This window comes from Camelus ferus, chromosome 7 (assembly GCF_009834535.1).
Source record: "Camelus ferus isolate YT-003-E chromosome 7, BCGSAC_Cfer_1.0, whole genome shotgun sequence".
In the NCBI taxonomy this organism is placed as follows: Eukaryota; Metazoa; Chordata; class Mammalia; order Artiodactyla; family Camelidae; genus Camelus; species Camelus ferus.
In genome coordinates this window covers 1,355,116-1,372,231 of record NC_045702.1, presented here as the reverse complement: position 1 = coordinate 1,372,231, position 17,116 = coordinate 1,355,116, and the positions used below count along the sequence as shown (strand labels likewise).

General features: G+C 52.9%; 1 protein-coding gene and 1 long non-coding RNA gene across 3 annotated transcripts in view; one reads left to right on the top strand and one right to left on the bottom strand.

Moving 5' to 3' along the window:
* UBE3C (ubiquitin protein ligase E3C) overlaps nucleotides 1–16,221 on the top strand; it is a 100,402-nt gene extending 84,181 nt beyond the window's left edge. For both annotated transcript variants that reach the window (XM_032482976.1, XM_032482975.1), the window contains exons 20-23: nucleotides 4,989–5,177; nucleotides 5,254–5,320; nucleotides 9,240–9,370; nucleotides 14,487–16,221. In XM_032482976.1, the coding sequence (XP_032338867.1) occupies nucleotides 4,989–5,177; nucleotides 5,254–5,320; nucleotides 9,240–9,370; nucleotides 14,487–14,657 (558 nt within the window). In that variant the 3' untranslated portion in view covers nucleotides 14,658–16,221. The remainder of the gene's footprint in view (nucleotides 1–4,988; nucleotides 5,178–5,253; nucleotides 5,321–9,239; nucleotides 9,371–14,486) is intronic.
* On the bottom strand, nucleotides 123–9,353 carry LOC116664758. The gene is made up of 3 exons (XR_004321161.1): nucleotides 9,220–9,353; nucleotides 2,974–2,978; nucleotides 123–133 (listed from the first exon to the last, which is right to left on the bottom strand). It is a non-coding gene; the product is annotated as an uncharacterized LOC116664758 (long non-coding RNA).
* Nucleotides 16,222–17,116: the final 895 nt, after the last annotated feature.

Sequence of the window (17,116 nt, the reverse complement as noted above, 5' to 3'; positions counted from 1 at the left end):
TTCACTTGAATATTAAAATTTAAGAGCAGTTTTGACTAACTGAATGGTACAACATGAATTTTTTCTCCCTGATTAATTTCACTTAGCGTTTTAAATTTGTATTTCTCAGTGTCATTTAATTTCTCTTTTCCTACTGATTTTTCTCCATCAGCACTATCCCCATTTTCAAAAGTGTCTTTTCATTCTGCCAGTCAATATTAATGCTTTATTTAGTAAAAGTTTGAGTGAACTGTGTTTATAAGATATAACTATATTATATTGTGCTTTCATTTAACATTCTAGTAAGAGTGGATTGTGGTGAATTTAACTTTCTGATCATGTAATGTGTTAATGAGTAGTAATGCAATACTTTACTAGGAGAGATGGTAGATTAAAAATTAAGTGTCCAAGAGTAGATGTGACCTGATGTCTATTTGAAATTTTTAAATCATCTTATGTGTGTAGATTTGTAATACATTTTCAGCTAGATTGTTAAAAATCTGACTCTAAAAAAAAGTAACCAACTCATGCTTTTCTGACTTAATTTGGTTTTCAGACAAACACATCTCTTTCATGGGGAAGATGCATGCTTTCTGCTGTTCTTACAGGTTGATAATCTTTTCTGAATCTGGTAGTTGGTTTTTAACTGCAAAAATAGCGTCTTTAAGCTTTGTAATTGTTTCTCTAATTTTTTGTTACTACTTGGTTTGTTTCTAATCCAGGTTTTCAAAGGTTGTCAGCTTTGCCAACTTAAAAGCATCATTTTCGTGGATCTTTAGTGTTCAGTCCAGTCAGCACTGACAGTGCACTGACCCACGTGGTCACTGACCCCAGAGCGCGAGCGCGAGCGCTGGCAGCCTCTGGTAAACACACGCTGGCCACTTGGGGCTGACGCAGCGCTGGTGGTTTCTGTACCGCGTTGCCTGCTTACCGCCACGCCTGTTCTTTTCCCTTCGTTCATGGCAGCGCTCCATGCAGTCGCCGCTGCGCTGTGCTGTGCGTGGGAGATTGTTTTTTTTTTACCTGTGGGGGCGCGTGCATTCTAACAAGAGGCTGATACGAACTCTGTCGTAAGATGTGTGTGGTTTGCTGGTAGCTCACAGCCAGGTAGCTCAGGGGGAGGGGCCGTGGAGGGTGGGGAGGGGTTCCCCGTGTGGGTGGACAAAGCTGGAATGGTGGGCGGGTCCCCGGGAGTCTGGGCTCGACCCTGTCATCGTGTAGAACCTTGTGAGGCCTTGGTCTTGTAGGAAGGCTGGACACACATCCAGGATCTGCACCAGGGTCTCGTCTACCCCACAGCTGGTCAGGGCCCTTCAGGGCAGGCCAGCCCGAGCTGACAGGCAGGTGAATGAGAGGGAAATGTGGACGTTTGAGCCTCCTGTCTGAGGAAGCGGAGGTTTGGGTTCTGAGAGTCAGGGCGGGTCCTGGGAGCAGGTGGTCCTGGAATTCAGAGAAACCAGTTCGGTTAAGCAATGAGAAGTTTTCATGAGAGGACTTCTGCTGTAATTTTCATCTTTAAAATTGCGTTCTCTAGATCAGTGTCTTGAACTCAGTCGATTTTATTTGAGTCAGAGAAGGGGTGGGGCGGGCAGGGCACTCCCGTGCTGCACTTCCCCCACCCCAGCCGCTGACACCGCCGTCTGCTTTCTGTCTCCACGACAGCTCTCGGCACCCCCAAGTGGAGTTGCACAGCCCTTGTCCTGATGTGACTGGTGGCTTCACCCGGCATCGCGACCCCGAGGCCCATCCCCGTGGTGGCAGGTGTCAGAGCCTCTTCCTTTTTACGGCTGATTGACGTTCCACCGTGTGGATGGACCACATTTGTGTATCCGCCTGCCTGTGGGCGTTACTGTTGTGGCAGCTGCCACGGATGAGGATGCCGTGGACATTGCGGTGTGAATCTCTTTGGGCCCAGTTTTCAGTTGCTGTGTGTGTGACACCGGAAGTGGGATCACTGGGTCACGTGGCTGTTGTGTGTTTACCTTCCTGAGGTGCCTCCGTGCAGGTTCCCACGGCAGTCATGCTGTTTACATTCCCACCAGAGCCCAGTGGTCCTTCTTTTTAAACAACAGCCGTCCTCCTGAGCGTGCAGTGCTGTCTCATCGTGCAGATAAAGCACAGCGCTGAGCTGTGGTCCTGAGCGCTCCTCGGGAAAACTCGGAGATGTGGTGTCTTCACTGGCTTCCTCTCCGGACTGCACAGCCGTCCTGCGGTTTGTACACCACTGTGATGTCTTCAGAACACAAAGATTTATACAGCCTAGGACCTAAACTCTCGGGATATGTTTTAAATGATCGTCTCTGTGGGCTTTGAATTTTCAGTCTGTTTCTTAGACTTTAAAGCTACCACCTATTTCAGAAATGGGTGCTGATTAAGTCCGAAATAGGAATAAAGGAAGCAGTACTTCCTGGGCCCCCTCGGCGGTGGCTGGGCGTCTCTGAGCGGGCACCAGCGCCATAGCGCAGCGTGAGGAGGGGCGCTCACGGCCATAGCTCTCCTGGTGGGTTTCGACTCGACCCCTTCTTCTGTCCTGTAGAGCTGAAGTATCAGCTCTGCAAAACTCAGGTTTTTTCAAGATTGTCGCTGTCGGAAGGGAATCTCCCCGGGCGCGGCAGTGCTGCTGCTCATGGCGGCGCTCGGCAGCGACACACGTGCCTGAGGCCGCCGGCTTTCCAGTGACCTGCCCAGGCCTTCGCTGACGGGGAGTTTCCATGTGCCTTTTGAGGTAGATGGTAGCAGTGAAACGTCGCACATGTAAGAGGTCACGTTGGAGTAATCCGCTCAGAGCGACACTGTGACGCTGAGATGTCCCAGTCAGTCGTGGGAGCTCCCCCTGAGCGGAGAGGTTATGGATGATGAGGCACGAGGATAATCGCACTGAAGAGTTCAACTGGAAAAATGAAAGCCACTTACCTCGTTCGGGGAGATCTCACGGGGTTTCTGTAGAAATTGATAAAAAACCTAGTCCTCTGCAGGTTCAGGTTTACAGAGTACCACGACTTAAAGGTCTGTGGTGTGCAGATACTTCATGATGTCGGCATGCTGTGTTCGTGAATCTTCCCTTTTAAGGAGTGCTGTTGCTCTCAAATTTGTTTTCTTTCACGTAATCAATACAGCTGCTCGTTAGCGCGTGTGAAAACGAACGTGAAATTTTAGACGACTGATCTACACACACGTCTTCCCCCGAGGAGATGCTCGGGTTTAAGACGGACCCATGAGTAATCAGCTGTCCTGTAGGAAAGCGCTGAACTTGATCCCGAGACCCGGCTCAGGGCCTGGTGTGGCTGCCTTGCTCTGTGACCTTGGGCAAGTCACAGGAGCCCTTCCTCTTTGGGAGGATGTGAGCTGTCAGGAGAGCGCGATGAGCCCAGGCGAGCGGTCCCGGCCGGGCCTGTGGTTCCGAAGTGCCGTGAAGTGTCGGCAGAGGCTGGCAGAGAGGAGAGCTCGTGCTTTAAGAGCTGCTCCAGCTCCGGGTTTAAAGATTTAAATACACCCTCAGAACGGAACTGTTAGGACAGATTTGATACGATTTTAACATATGTAGCTTTTTAGGTGTAGCCCGAGACAGGACTTTAGATTGCCACGGTGCGGCCGGTTTCGGATCACTGGAGGTGTCAGGGCTGTCTGACTAGGCAGGGGCCCCAGGGCTGCCTCCCGCAGGGGCCCTCTGTCTTCCTGGTCACTCAGCACATCCTTGTCTATTCCCTGCCTTGAATCCACTTACAGGAGCGCGGGTGATAGCTGAGGTACTGGCGCAGAGCAGCCGGCGCCATGGCTGGTGACGAGAGCCCTTCCTTACACCGGGCGGTTCTGACACTCAGGACAGGACAAGAAGTGGCGAGGAGTGACACGTCGTCTGGCACACACTGCGGGTGGTCCCGAAACCATCAGGCTAGGATGATTTCAGTAGAGGCTCGAGCAGATTTTCAAATAGCCTTTGTGTGAAGTGATAAAACCTTGGGGGCATGCCGTCACCGGGGGTGGGGGGGTGTCACAGTTGCACTGGGAGTGCAGGGCTCCCGGGAGAGGTGCGAGGGCGGGCGCCTCGAGACAGGCTTCGTCCGCTCCCTCCCTGCGCCGCGGTAGCCCCTTGCTGGCGCGCTCGGGAGCGCCTTTGTGCCCTTATTTGGGATGCGCTGTGTATTCCTTCTCTGTAGAGTGCCTCACCCAGTGCGGGTGCGCCCAGGAGAGAACGCGTGTCCGCTGTTTAAGTGCCAGCGGGCTGGGGAGTTTCAGGCACGCCCCCGTGAGTTAGGCTCGCACATCTGTGGCTGTGGGGTTTCTTCGGTCAGCTGTGTCCACGTGAGGTTCTGCCACCACAGTTCCAAGAGAGGCAAAGCAAGTACCACCATCTCAGCGATGATGTGCAGGGCCCAGGGAACGTCTCGAGGGTGGCCCTGGGGCTGGGCCCCTCGTCCGCCCCACAGGGCCTTCCCACCAGCACTCGGGGGCTTCCAGGGGCACTCCTGACCCGACGCTAGCCCACAGGTTGTGGGGGTCTTTAAATGTGATAAGAAAGTTCTTTCTCGTTCTTTTACACACATGAGACATGGGCTGAGGAATTACTTCTGATTTTCGCCACCACCCTTTAAATCACACCTACAGTGCTTTGCAGCGGTAGCACAGAAACGCAGGGAGGAGCGGGTGCCGCTGATGCGGACAGACGCGAGCGATCATGTCACCACACCTCAGTGCCTCACACTTTGTCTTCTCCAAAATGAACCCTCCTGACTCGTGTTGAGCATTCGGTTCATAGCTTTGCCCTGTGTGGTTTCTAGTTTTTTGAATGGAATTGCCGCGGATGCATTGCTGCGTGGTCCCTTGACACTTGGGTGGGTGATGACCGCAGGGCAGGGTGAAGGGCCGGCCCCGAGCGTCAGGCAGGGGCACGTCTGTGCGGCTGCTGCCCACCCAGGCGCTCATGTGCGGAGCAGCCCCACGGGGTTGCCGTGACGTCGTTGTTTCTCACTTTTGTTTTCCCGAACTTTGGCTCTGCTTTAATCTCCCAGGTGGTGGAGCTGAAGCTGGGCGGGAAGGACATCCCTGTGACCAGCGCCAACCGGATCGCGTACATCCATCTGGTGGCCGACTACAGGCTGAACCGGCAGATCCGCCAGCACTGCCTGGCCTTCCGGCAGGGCCTGGCCAACGTGGTCAGTCTGGAGTGGCTGCGCATGTTCGACCAGCAGGAGATTCAGGTGCGCTCCTCACGCTCGGGGACGGGGGCTGCGTAACACCTGCCTCGGAGTTTATGACCTGAAATCTTTTTTCCAGGTGTTGATTTCTGGTGCGCAAGTCCCCATAAGCCTGGAGGACCTGAAGTCCTTCACGAACTACTCAGGTATGCTGCCACTGCTGGCTGCTTCTGAAAATGCCACAGATGGTTGTGTTTCCAGGTGATTGATTCACTGACATGGTTTAAAACCCAGACTGTGCAGCGAGGTGAACAGTGAGCGTCCCCCTCCGTGTCCTGTTTCCTGCGTTTGCGTCCCTCCCCACCCGTGCCCACCATGTGCCACACACAGACACACGCTTGCCCCTTATCTTCCTGCTGTGTGCGCACTGTTCTGCATTTTGCTTTTTTCTCTTCACAGCTTGTCCTCTTAAGTCTCTACTTTGGGGCATTGGGTTGCTTCAGGTCTTTGCTTTTTAAAAAAAGTGATAGCAAGAAACCCCCACTGACAATAAAAGAGAAAACTGCAGACTGAACTGCATAGAAATACTTGCATTTGATTAAATTAAACTTGGCTGCTTCTGCTCTTTAAGAAGATGAAAGACTAAGAGGAAGACATTTAAGTGTCCAGTAAGTGAACAGACAGGTGCTCACAGTGTGAGTGGTTAGAACATTGCCGAGAGAAGTTAAAGAAGCTGTAAGTAAACGGAGAGACAGTCCGTCCCATGGGTTGGAAGACTCGTCAAAATGTAATTCGCCCCAGTTAATCTACAAATTAAATGCAGTCCTTCTCAAAATCTCAGCAGGCTTTTTGAAATGTGAAAATCAACAGGCTGATTTTAAAATTTAAATAGGGGGGTGGGGTTATAGCTCAGTGTGGAGCGTGTGCTTAGCATGTCCGAGGTCCTGGGTTCAACCCCCAGTGCCTCTATGAAAATAAATAAGTAAACATATTTATATGGAGATGTAAACGACCTAAGATAGCCAGAACAATTCTGTAGAAACAAAGTGGAAGGACTGTTGCTCTGTTTTAAGACTTGCTATAAAGCCTCAATGATCCAGACACTGAAAGCGGTACAAACAGCGGCACGTTGACGGATGGACACAGTGGGGCTCAGAGACACACCCTCAGGGCCACAGTTAATTGACGCGCGCGTCACAGTGTGCACACGGAGGAGAGTGAGCTTAGACATGCAGAAATGCATTCAACGGGATCAGAGACTTGGAGGCAAAGCCGAAACTGCAAAACTTCAAAAGAGCTTCCTGGAGGAAATCTTCATGACTTTTGGATCAGGCAGAGTTTTTAGTTGTAGTCCAAAAGCATGATCCAGAAAAAAATCGATAGAAAATGGGACTTCCTCAAAATTAAAGCTTCTGTGCTTCAAAAGATACCATTGAGAGCAAGAAAAAACAAGGCATGGATTAAGAGAAAACATTTTCAAGTAATACGTCTCATAATGGCCTGGGTCCAGGGTATATAAAGAACTTTTGCAGCTCAGTAATAAGACAACCAAGATTTAAAAACATATGCAAAAAAAAAGTTTCACTTCAGAAGATACACAAGAATGTCTGGTAAGCAAACAAGAGGAAGCACGTGGACAGATGTTTGACACCAATAATCGTTAAGGAAATGCATATTAAATCCCAGTGAGATACCACTACTCGCCCTCTAGAATGTTCCGGAAAGACAGACAATACCCAGTGTTACTCTGTGAAAAAATGTGAACCCTCTTGACTGGTGGCAGTGGGAAATGGTGGAACCTCTTCAGGAAGGTTTACAGTTACTTTCAAAGTTAATTGTGGAACAACGGGGTTTTTGCAAAAGAATGAAGCTCCACCCTCACCTCACACCACACACAAAAATTAACTCGAAATGGATCAAGAACTCTCATCCCTGAAGCTCCTGGGAGAACGCAGGGACACGTCCTCGTGGCCTTGGGCTTGGCAGTGGATTCTCAGACATGACACCGAAAGCAGGAGCAGCAAGAGAAGAAGAACATCAGTTGGACGTCATCAGAATTACAGGCTTTGCATTAAAGGACAGAATCAAGCAAGTGGAAAGGTCCCCTGCAGAAGGGGAGGAGATGCTTGGAGGTCACGCGTCTGGTAAGGGCCTGGCATCCAGAGCACATGAAGACCCGCGGGTCAGCAGGAAGGCAGCGAGCCGGTTCCCGGGGGGCAGAGGACGGGCATAGGCCTCTCTCCCGGGAAGGTGACGTGGCCAGCGCGCCCAGACGCACGCTCGGCACCGCTGACCACGGAGCAGGTCACGTGTGGTAGGGCAGCTGTTACTACACACACGGACACACACACAGACGGTGACGGGTGCTGGCAAGGATGCAGGGGGATTGGAGCCCTCCTTCGTTGCTGCTGGGGTTGTCAGACAGCCCCTGTGGAAGGTGGTTTGGCAGTTCCCCAAAAAGCTGGACGTGGAATTGCTGTATAGCCCAGCAGCCCTGCTCCTGAGTCTGTGCCCAGAGGAACTGGAGCCGGAGACCGAGACCGTGTTCCCAGTAGCCAGGAGGTGGGACACCCGCGTGTCCACCTGCAGGTGAATGGCTGGACGAGTGTGTCGTGAACGTGCGGCGGAATGTTACTGACTCTTAAACAGGAGTGACGTTCAGATACAGGCTACAGCACAGGTGGCTCTTGAAAACATGATGCTGAGTGCAGTGAGCCAGACACAAAGGGACATAGATTGTGTGAGTCACCTCATGTGAAATGCCTAGAACAGGCAGATTCCTAGCCACTGAGTCACCAGGGCCTGGGGAGAGGGAGGGGACCTACTGCTTAGTGGTCACAGGGGTTTCTGTTGGGGTGAAGAAAATGTTTGGGCTGAAAACAGCAGAAATGGTTGCACAACAGTGTGAATGTAGCTAATGCTCTGGATTATGCACCTGAAAATGGCTTCTGTGCAAAATTCTGTGTTACATGTTTTACCCCAATTTAAAAGGGAAACCTCTCCAGACCCCCTGTTGTGTTGAGTCTCCTCCCAGCCTTCCCTCCAGGGCCGTTCTGCTCAGATGCTGGACGTGGCCCCAGTGGGCGCTGCCCACGCAGCGTGTGGGCCTAGTTTCCTTCAGTCGAAACCTCTTTGAGGGCACACTTAGGCACAGAGAGCGGCCGTGGTTGTCGGTGGGGTGGACGTGGGGTTTTTTTGAGGAAATGGAAATGTTCTATAAGTGGGTTGAGGTGTTGGTTACTTACGTGTGTGTACGTGTGTGCGTGCGTCTCCACTTCTGCAGTTAGTTTGTGTTGCTGCCAGTCTGGGCTCTGATGCGCCTGTAAAGGCAAGTAACACCTCAGGTCACGTCGAGTCTTACGTTTAAGACATGAAATCAGTCCAGCCTTCCCTTCGCCAAGAAGCTGTCTTGGGCAGTTTGCATTGTCCTGTCTGCACTGGGAACGCGTACCTTTAGTGACCTTAGCTATTCCAGTAAATAGGTTTAAAATATTACCATATTCATTTTGGTGCCAATTAATGCACTTAAGATATTTTATTGATGTTATTTCTGGAGTCTATTATCAACGAGGGAACAATATATGGCAATTATTTCAGTTTTAGGAAGCACTTAACTAGATTAAAAGCTGTAAGTAGCAGACATTACACTTCAGGACAGTGGTCTAATTGTGGGCTGGGCTGCCGGGTAGACGTGGTCTGTGCCTTACTGTCAGAAGGCCGGCTGATAAAAGGAATTTAGATACTGAGATTTGTTGGCAAAGCAGCGAGCCCTATTAAAAACAAGGCTCCCAGTGCGCCTGCGTCGTCAGGCGCGTGACCGGCCCGTGAACCCTCCGCTGCTGGGCCTGGGCATGTGCTGCCCAGCAGAGGCCGGGGCGCGCCCCGCGGGCTCCCAGCTCTCGGGCCCCGGGCGCCGGCAGCGGGAGCCGCAGGCCTGGTTCCTCGCTCTGGCCTCTGGTGCCTGTCCTTCTGAGGCTCCCGTCCCCTCCCAGGACGGAATGGTGGCTGTGGTCCCCGCGGCCAGCACGGCCCGCGGCCGCTCCTGCGGCTCGTGCCTGGGCGCCCTCGGGAGAGCCGGGCTTTGGGCCCCTGCTTGTCCTCGGACATCTCTTCCCTTTGTCACAGGAGGCTACTCCGCCGACCACCCCGTGATCAGAGTCTTCTGGAGAGTTGTGGAGGGGTTCACAGACGCCGAGAAACGCAAGCTGCTCAAGTTCGTGACGAGCTGCTCCCGGCCCCCCCTGCTGGGCTTCAAGGTAGGGGGGCTGGGGGGGTCGAAGGAAGCTGCACACACGCTCCCAGCGCGTCGCGCCTGTGCACCCTGTCGTCGTGCGTGACTGCGTCTTACCACACTGACCACTTCAGCTTGGTCAGTGAAGTGTTGGCTGTTGTCTGTGTACCCGGTGCCAGTTTAGTGGTGGGTGTTCTGACCACGTCCACCGTGTTCTCCTGTGGCTGTGGGGGTGGCCTGTGAACGGATGGGGGTTGCAGCCGGGTGGGCTGTCTGAAGTGGACTTTGTCAGCCTCAGAAGTCTGTCTGCATCTTAGGCCATTTTCACTTCAGAACTGAAGAAAACACAGGCTACAAATGATGACGTGTTTGGTAAGAGTGATGCGTGAACACAAGTATGTTTTTCCCTAGTTGTTCACTGTTACTTATTTTGTGTTACCTAGCCTTAGTGAACCATTTCTGACAGCTTAGTCTTGACCTCATGATGTGGCTTAATATTTTTAGCAGTTAAAATTGGTCAAGGGACAGTTAATGTTTTCTTTATTCTGGTAATTTAAATAGAGCTTTATTAATAGTTCAGAGATACACACAGTGCCGTGTAGGACAGTAGTGTCGACTCAGATAAGCATCGTCTGTTCTTGTGCTTGTGAAGCTTGCAGAGAGGCATTCACCTTCCAGTAACCTTGGATTGACGAGGTGTATGTCAGTTCTTTAACTTTTTACTTTGAAATTATTTTAAATGTATAGAGAGGTTGCAAGAATTGGACAGTGACCTGCTTCACCCATGTTGACCAGTTGTTAGCGTTTTGCTACATTTGCTTCATCGCTCTCTTCTGCACGTTTGTGTTCTGAATCATTTGGGAGTAAGTTGAAGACCTGGTGTTCTGCACGCTTCTCACATAACCACACACATAACCACAGCTTGGGCTGGAAATAAGGCCTGTGCAGTGTGTCTCATCCTGCGGTTTCCAGAGTGTGGTCCCGAGACTGGCAGCTGCAGCTTCACCTGAGGACACGTTAGAAGTGGACGTTCTCAGGCCTCCCCCCGTCAGTCCTACAGAACCAACTCGGGGAGCAGGCCCAACCCTCCCGTCTGAACCTGCCCTTCGGGTGTGTGAGGCCCACTGCAGTGACCCCAGCTGTCCCACAGTGTCCTTCGTAGAACCCCATCCCCCGATCGGAGTCCAGCCCGAGACCACCCGCTGGTTCCTCCAGTCTGTCTGTGACGCTTTCAGCAGGTGCAGGCCCGTCATCCTGAGAATGAATGTCCTCAGCACAGTGGGGCCCCTGCTCCGAGGAGTGAAGTCCTCAGACAGATGACAAGCAGCACACGTGCACACCGCGCTCACGCGAGTGTTCAGACCAGTGTTGCCGGTGACGGCCAGAGACAGTCAGCCAGCTGTCCCCCGCTGGAAGTGGGTCCCCACAGTGGGGTACATTCAGAAATGAAAGGAACGCGTTACTGTCACGCACTCCGCCCTGTGTGGAGGTTGGAGACCTTACGCCGAGTGAAGACGTGCACAGCGCACAGCCTGCTGATTATGTGGCTCCCCGCACATGAAATGTCTTTAAAATGCAGGTGCCCAGAGACATGAGGCCAGTGGTCGCCCAGGGCTGGGGCAGAAACAGGGCGCTTTAGGGGAAAGGGCAACATTCTGAAACTGAATTTATTAAATTCCTTGAATTGCACATTTACATGGGCAATTCTTACAGTGTGTAAATTACACCTCAATTATCATGTTCTTAGAAATTGACATCAGTAGCTTAATACAGCTATCAAAAGTGCTGTCGTAAAGTAGAAAACACAGAACCAGGGGCAGGCAGAACTGTGGCAGCAGTGACCGCGCCCAGAATCAGCTCGTCTGTTAGAAGGAGGGGTCAGACTGGGCCAGAAAAAACTGCTGTGTACAGAGCACCACACCTGAGCACGGTGACTCAGGACGGGTTGGTGGTGCCCTGGCTTGCTGGGTAATCCCCCTCTTCCCAAAGAAATAGGCGGGTCTACTTCATAGTTCTGAGCGCTGGCCCATGAAACCGAACATGAACATTGGCCTCTGAGTCTAGTGAAAAGTGGGCAGCCATCAACCTGCGAGAAACACGTCTGCTTTCTGGCTGCTCTTGGGCGTGTAGTGAGGTCAGGCAGCCTCGCCAAGTCGGATCTGAGGGAGCAGGAGGACGCAGGTGAGCTGGGCCGGCGCCGGCAGTAAGGGGGGCTGGTGAAAGGCGCCGTCGGCCAGTGACGGAAGCAGTCCTGTGACCTGAGCTCTTACATGCTAAGCCTTTGATATGATTGGGCAATTTTATCAGTAACATGTATTATAAGAGATGAAGCTTCTAGTATCTTACAGTTTCAAAACCACACCAAAGCTAGAAGTAATAAAATTAAGCGCCTAGTTTCAAAAAGGGAAGTTTGGAACACCTTGTCCGTTGAAACCGAGTGGGGGACGCAGAGACTTCTGCTGGCTCCTCGCTCGTTAGTGGTGCGGGGTGTTTGCTGAGGTGGGAGCCAGGAGCCTTGCCGGAAGGGGTGGGCTCTAGACTCTGGCAGCGAGTGGGAAAAGTGGAGGGACTTCCAGTAGCTCTGAGACCCCAAACCGAGTTGCAGTGACAGTCCTCTGGTCCCCTGGTGACGATCCCCATGTAATCAGAATCGAGTTACCGCCACACAGTGAAAAGTATGTTTTGGGGACCATGAGACAGTCTTCCTATTTTAGATTTTTTTCAATGACCTAAAGCATGTTAAATGTGAAATGTAATTAGGAGTTTGCAGATGCTTTTGCAGGTGTCATTAGGCTCTGGATTTGGGGAAATCACTGTAACACGCATGCTTTCCAGTTAGCTCCGCGTGCCTGGGGGAGGGCCGACGGGATTCCGGCTTGAGAGGGCAGGGCGGCTTTTCGCTGGAGTCCTGTGAGTAGCAGTGGCAGGAGCGCAGCTCGTACAAGTTGTGAAACTCCTTCCTGCCAGGCGACTGGAGCAGAGGCTCATCTCTAAAGCCGATTAAAGTTTAACGAGTGTGGTTGTTACAGACAGCAAGATCATTAAAGTGCTGTAGGAAATGGTGAAGTCGCCGTCAGGCACATAATGAATCCCTGAGTTCCTCACTGAATGAATGCAAATCCCCGTTGCTCTCTGTTTAATGGTGCACAGACAGTGCTCTTGATTCGGATTTCAATGCAGAACTTCATTTTTTTTTTTAACTTTTAAGACTCCAAGTAGGAAATTCAGTTAACATGAAAGAAACAGTAAAATGTGGTGTTTGACTGCAAAGTGTATTTCAGACTTTCCATTTACCGGTCATGTATCCAGCACTCACTGACCTGCCTTCAGAAGTCCTTTTCTGGTTCAAAAATGTGATGTTTTTATTTTAGCACATTCAAACGTGTGAGAAATTCTTGCCGCCAGAGTACCTAGAATGCTAAATAATAAGTAATACATGTTCTTTCTGTTTCTTTTGGTTCCTGCTCTGACATTTTAATGAGAGATTTAAAGTAGCATATAAACTACATTAGGGAGGAAAGGCAGTGGCTTTTGAGCACGTGTTGCATGCACGTAGATCGCGTAGACTTTGACAGGAAGCACCGTTAAGTGTCTTTATTCAGCGTTTCGCGGTCTGTGCTCGTGCCCAGTCTTGCCACGTCACACGTCACGTGCCGAGTTCAGCAGGCAGAAGGAGCCAGATCCAGCCCAGGGAGCTCGGCCAGCTGGGGGCCCCGTCGGGCCCCTGCTCGGTCCTGTCCTCTGCCCTCCTCCGTGGTGCTTAGCAGGGGGTTTCTTTGTGTGCTCCTGGCTTTCTCCTTGCAGCGAGAGGAGCATTCTCGTTATAGGAAGTTGGGAGTTGTGGTTACGTATAAGGAAGGAAAAATACCCATCACTCCCCCATTCTGCCCACCTCATGCTTTCACACGAATGGGCGTCTGCGCCCACGTGTGGGCGCAGGCTTGGACAGATAGGCGTCATTTTAAAACGTAGCTTCAGCTGTGTCGTGTTGCTTTACAGGCGGCGGTTTTCACTCCGCATCACACCAACATCACTTTTCTGAAAGTTAAATCGCCTTTGAAGTATCTTTGGTCAACTCCATAATGTCCCATTATGTGAGTTTACCTCCTTTGCTTACTGCTTTTTTGTTAGTTGTTTACAGCTGTTCCCTCCTAACAATGCAGCGAGCATCCTGGTACCTAAACCATCAGCCGCGGCCCCGAGTGTTGTCTCGGGATGCGGTCCTAGAAGTCGAGGCCGTGCTCAGGGTCTCGTGTGCGTGGGCCCCTCACCTTCCTGCCAGGCTGCCCCCCAGAGTCAGCCGGCCCCCCGGGGCAGGCGGAGCTTGGAGAAGTGTTGGCAGTCCCCACTGTCAGCAGGGAGCGCTGCTGAGACCGGCCTTCATGTTGGTATTTGAAGCCTCTGTCCTGCCATCACGGCCCTCAGCAGCAGGAAGCGTGCCCCGCCGGTGGCTCCTGGTTCCCGCCTGTCGCCAGGCGCCAGCGCTGGGCCCATTCTCTATGAGGATGTTTAAGCAGCCCGGCCTCCGCCGTGAGCTCGCCAGGCCCCAGAGTCGGCAGGCCGAGGCCCTGGTGGGGCTCCTCTGGGAGGGAGGCGTGTGAGTCACACCCTGTGTCTGCTGAGGTTCGTGTCTGAGAGCCTGTCTGGTCGTCTGTGGCCTCAGAGGACCGGCGTCTCCGGAGGTGTCGCATGTTTGGTCTGCGTGTGACGCCTGCAGACGCGCTCGCGGTGCCACACGCCATAACATGTGCTTATTTGTTGCGTAGTCGTTCTTAGGAGATGGAAACTACCGAAGTGTCTGTTTACAAGTTGTGCTGCACGTCCGGGGAGCCCCACGCAGTCTCCCAGGGCGGTGGGCGTTAGCGGGTGACGAGCAGTCGCAGCACAGAGGCGTGTGTGTAACGTCTGCTGTTTTTTAAGTGAAGGGAGGAGAAAATACCTTCTCATCTCTGCATTCAGTCTGCGGTCAGGTGCTCAGGACGCCCAGAGCAGCCTTGAGTGTGACAAAAAAGCGAGTGTCCTCTTGGGAAAGTGTGACAGCAGCCGTCACTTTTCACCATTTACAGCCAGTTTTGTGTGATTCTTAAAAACTCCTCTGGGGCCACGCCTACTGACCGCGCCCCTGCCCTGCTGTCTTTCAGGAGCTGTACCCCGCCTTCTGCATCCACAACGGGGGCTCCGACCTGGAGCGGCTCCCCACGGCCAGCACCTGCATGAACCTGCTGAAGCTGCCCGAGTTCCACGACGAGGCGCTGCTGCGGAGCAAGCTGCTCTACGCCATCGAGTGCGCCGCTGGCTTCGAGCTGAGCTGAGCCGCCCGCACCCCACCCGGTGAGCAGCACCCAGGCCGAGGGGCGCTCGGGCTGGACTCTGAAGCTCTCCCGGCCCCACCCCCCAGCCCCCTTCATCTTTCAGTGGTTGATTAAGTTGTGCGCACTTACTTAGATGGACGTTGCTTTTCAGATCCTTAAAATAACACGTGTTATGTGCCATGTGGCCCACTTAGTAATTTTGCCCAGAAGAGCACAGTTTGCAGACTAGTGGCAACTCAGTGAAATTAACCAAAGATGAAGCTTTGGCTTTGCGGACGGAGCCGGGCCCTCCCTGGGCCGCGCGGCCCCGGGGGGGCTCCTGAGAGACGGACGGCGCCGCTTGGGGGCCCAGACTGGCCCTGCCCGCGGAGACCCTGGGGCCGACGGGAGGCGCTTGCTCTCAGGGCCGCTGCTCCTCGCGTGGGTGAATTGTTTACAAGCCTGATTGTTAAAACTATAAAGGCGTTTTTTTTTTTTCCTGCTGCCTTTTCCCAAAGTGGTTAGGTTTGGAAAATAGATAAAGTGATGCTATTTTACTTGTGTTTCCTAAGCCATCTGCCCCAGACGGGGCGAGCTTGCTTGCTTCCCCGTGTGCCACTGACCTGCGTCGGGATGGTTGGACGTTCCTGTGTGTGGGTGTGTGCGAGGTGGGTGCTTCATTCTCTCCATTTCTGTCTCCACTTTGTGCCTGGAGAGCTTTCAGGGGAGGGGTCTCCGTCCAGTTCCTGCGGCGTGTGTGACCCACGTGAGTGATGGCTCGGGGGGAGGAGACCCCACGGCACGGTCTCAAGTCACTTGAACCAAAGTGCGGCTCGCACACCCTCGCCTGGGCTGCAGCGGCCGTCTTCCCGGGTGTGGGGGTGACTTGTGCTCCTGCCTCCTCCGCTCCCCTCCAGCCCCGGTGCTGCTGTGCAGGACGAGCGGGCCGGCCCCAGACCAGTGGGGGGCGCGCTGGTGCCCCCCCCCCCCGAGATACGGCACTTTATCAGGACCTGACTTGTTGCTGGGTGGTTTTGGCCTCTGAAAGCGGAGAGCGTTGCAGACGTCGCCTGTGAGAGCAGAGTGGCCCTTTGCTGCTGCCGGGGGGCCGGAGGTGTCTCGCCCGCCGCCTCTCCTCCACGGCTGGTGTTCGCTGTCACGGGGGCTCTGGGGCTGGCCGTCGCGTTGACAGAATTAGCAATACACTTTTAAATGGGGAGCCAAATGACACTTTGAAGACAATGACCATTATCAAAACAAAGTGTGTAATTTCTTAATTTGAATAATAAATTAAGTGTCTAAATGCTGTTTGTGGTCTTGATACACAGAAATAAAACGGTTAGGGCTTGTCCTTGGTTTTGTTTTTATTTGGGGCTGTTTCATGTTGGATGTTTTGTATCTTTCTTACTCATTAGGTGATTTATGTGTTTTAGTTACGGTATTTTGAAAATGGAGTATCTGGGACTGAAGAGAAATGGGCGGTTACGCGTCTCTGGGGTTTTTTCCCTCAGCTGTTCTGAGCTTGCTTACTTATTTATTTGTATGTTCCAGTGGCTGCGTATTTGCATTAAATTTTTTCCCCCAAGTTTGTGTGGAGTCCCACCCCAGATCATTGCGGTTCGCTCCGTTCTGCCCTAGCAAAAGCGCCACGTCCAAGTACCATCACAGGTGTCCGGCGGTCATCGGTTAGTACAGGGCGACGACAGCCCGTTGTTCAAGGTCACGTGCTCGACCGCGGTGCCTGTCGTCCAAAAGGCACCGGGAGAGGCGGCCCCAGGACGGTGGGGCTGTGGCAGCACGTGCTCTGCTGGGAGCCTGGGCTCCCCGGAGCGACTGTCACCCTGCCGGGCGACCTGGCCAGCTCTCGTTGGGCTTAGCATTACATTACTGAGAAAAATTGCACCTGAAGGAAGATTCCCGTCTCCATTGTCTTGTTTGCCTTTGTCCTACCCCACTTTCTGCTTGTTGCTGCTAAGTTTGTGCTCAAGCCAGGGAAGGTGGTTCCAGATACTTCACAGGACCTGCTGTCAGCAAATAGACTTGCCTGGTGTCCCGGGAGAGCTCACTGGGGCGGTGTCGTCACACCTGGTGCTCAGGCCGTGGTGGCGCTGCTGCAGTGCTGGCCGCTCCCTGGCTGGGGGTGCGGGGGGTGCGGGGTGTGCGGCCCGGCTCTGGGCACCGGGGAGCCTGCGGGAGCCAGAGAGGCGCCCCGGACAGACGCGCGCACGGAGCTGTGAGGCTCCTGGGCTTGGCGCTCGGGCAGGGCTCGCTGGGACTAGCTGCCCGGGGACACTTCCCGCAGGGCGGACTGCTGAGCTGGGCATAATCTGAGGTCCAAGATGCTTTATACTTTATAGGAAGATAAAAGCTAAACACATATAATAATGCGAATAGAGTAAAAAAAATCCACAGGAGCCTGAGGTAAGCTAGCCACGCTGGATTTAGCTGGTCTCTTACAGTCACCTCTTTGAGATTCATCT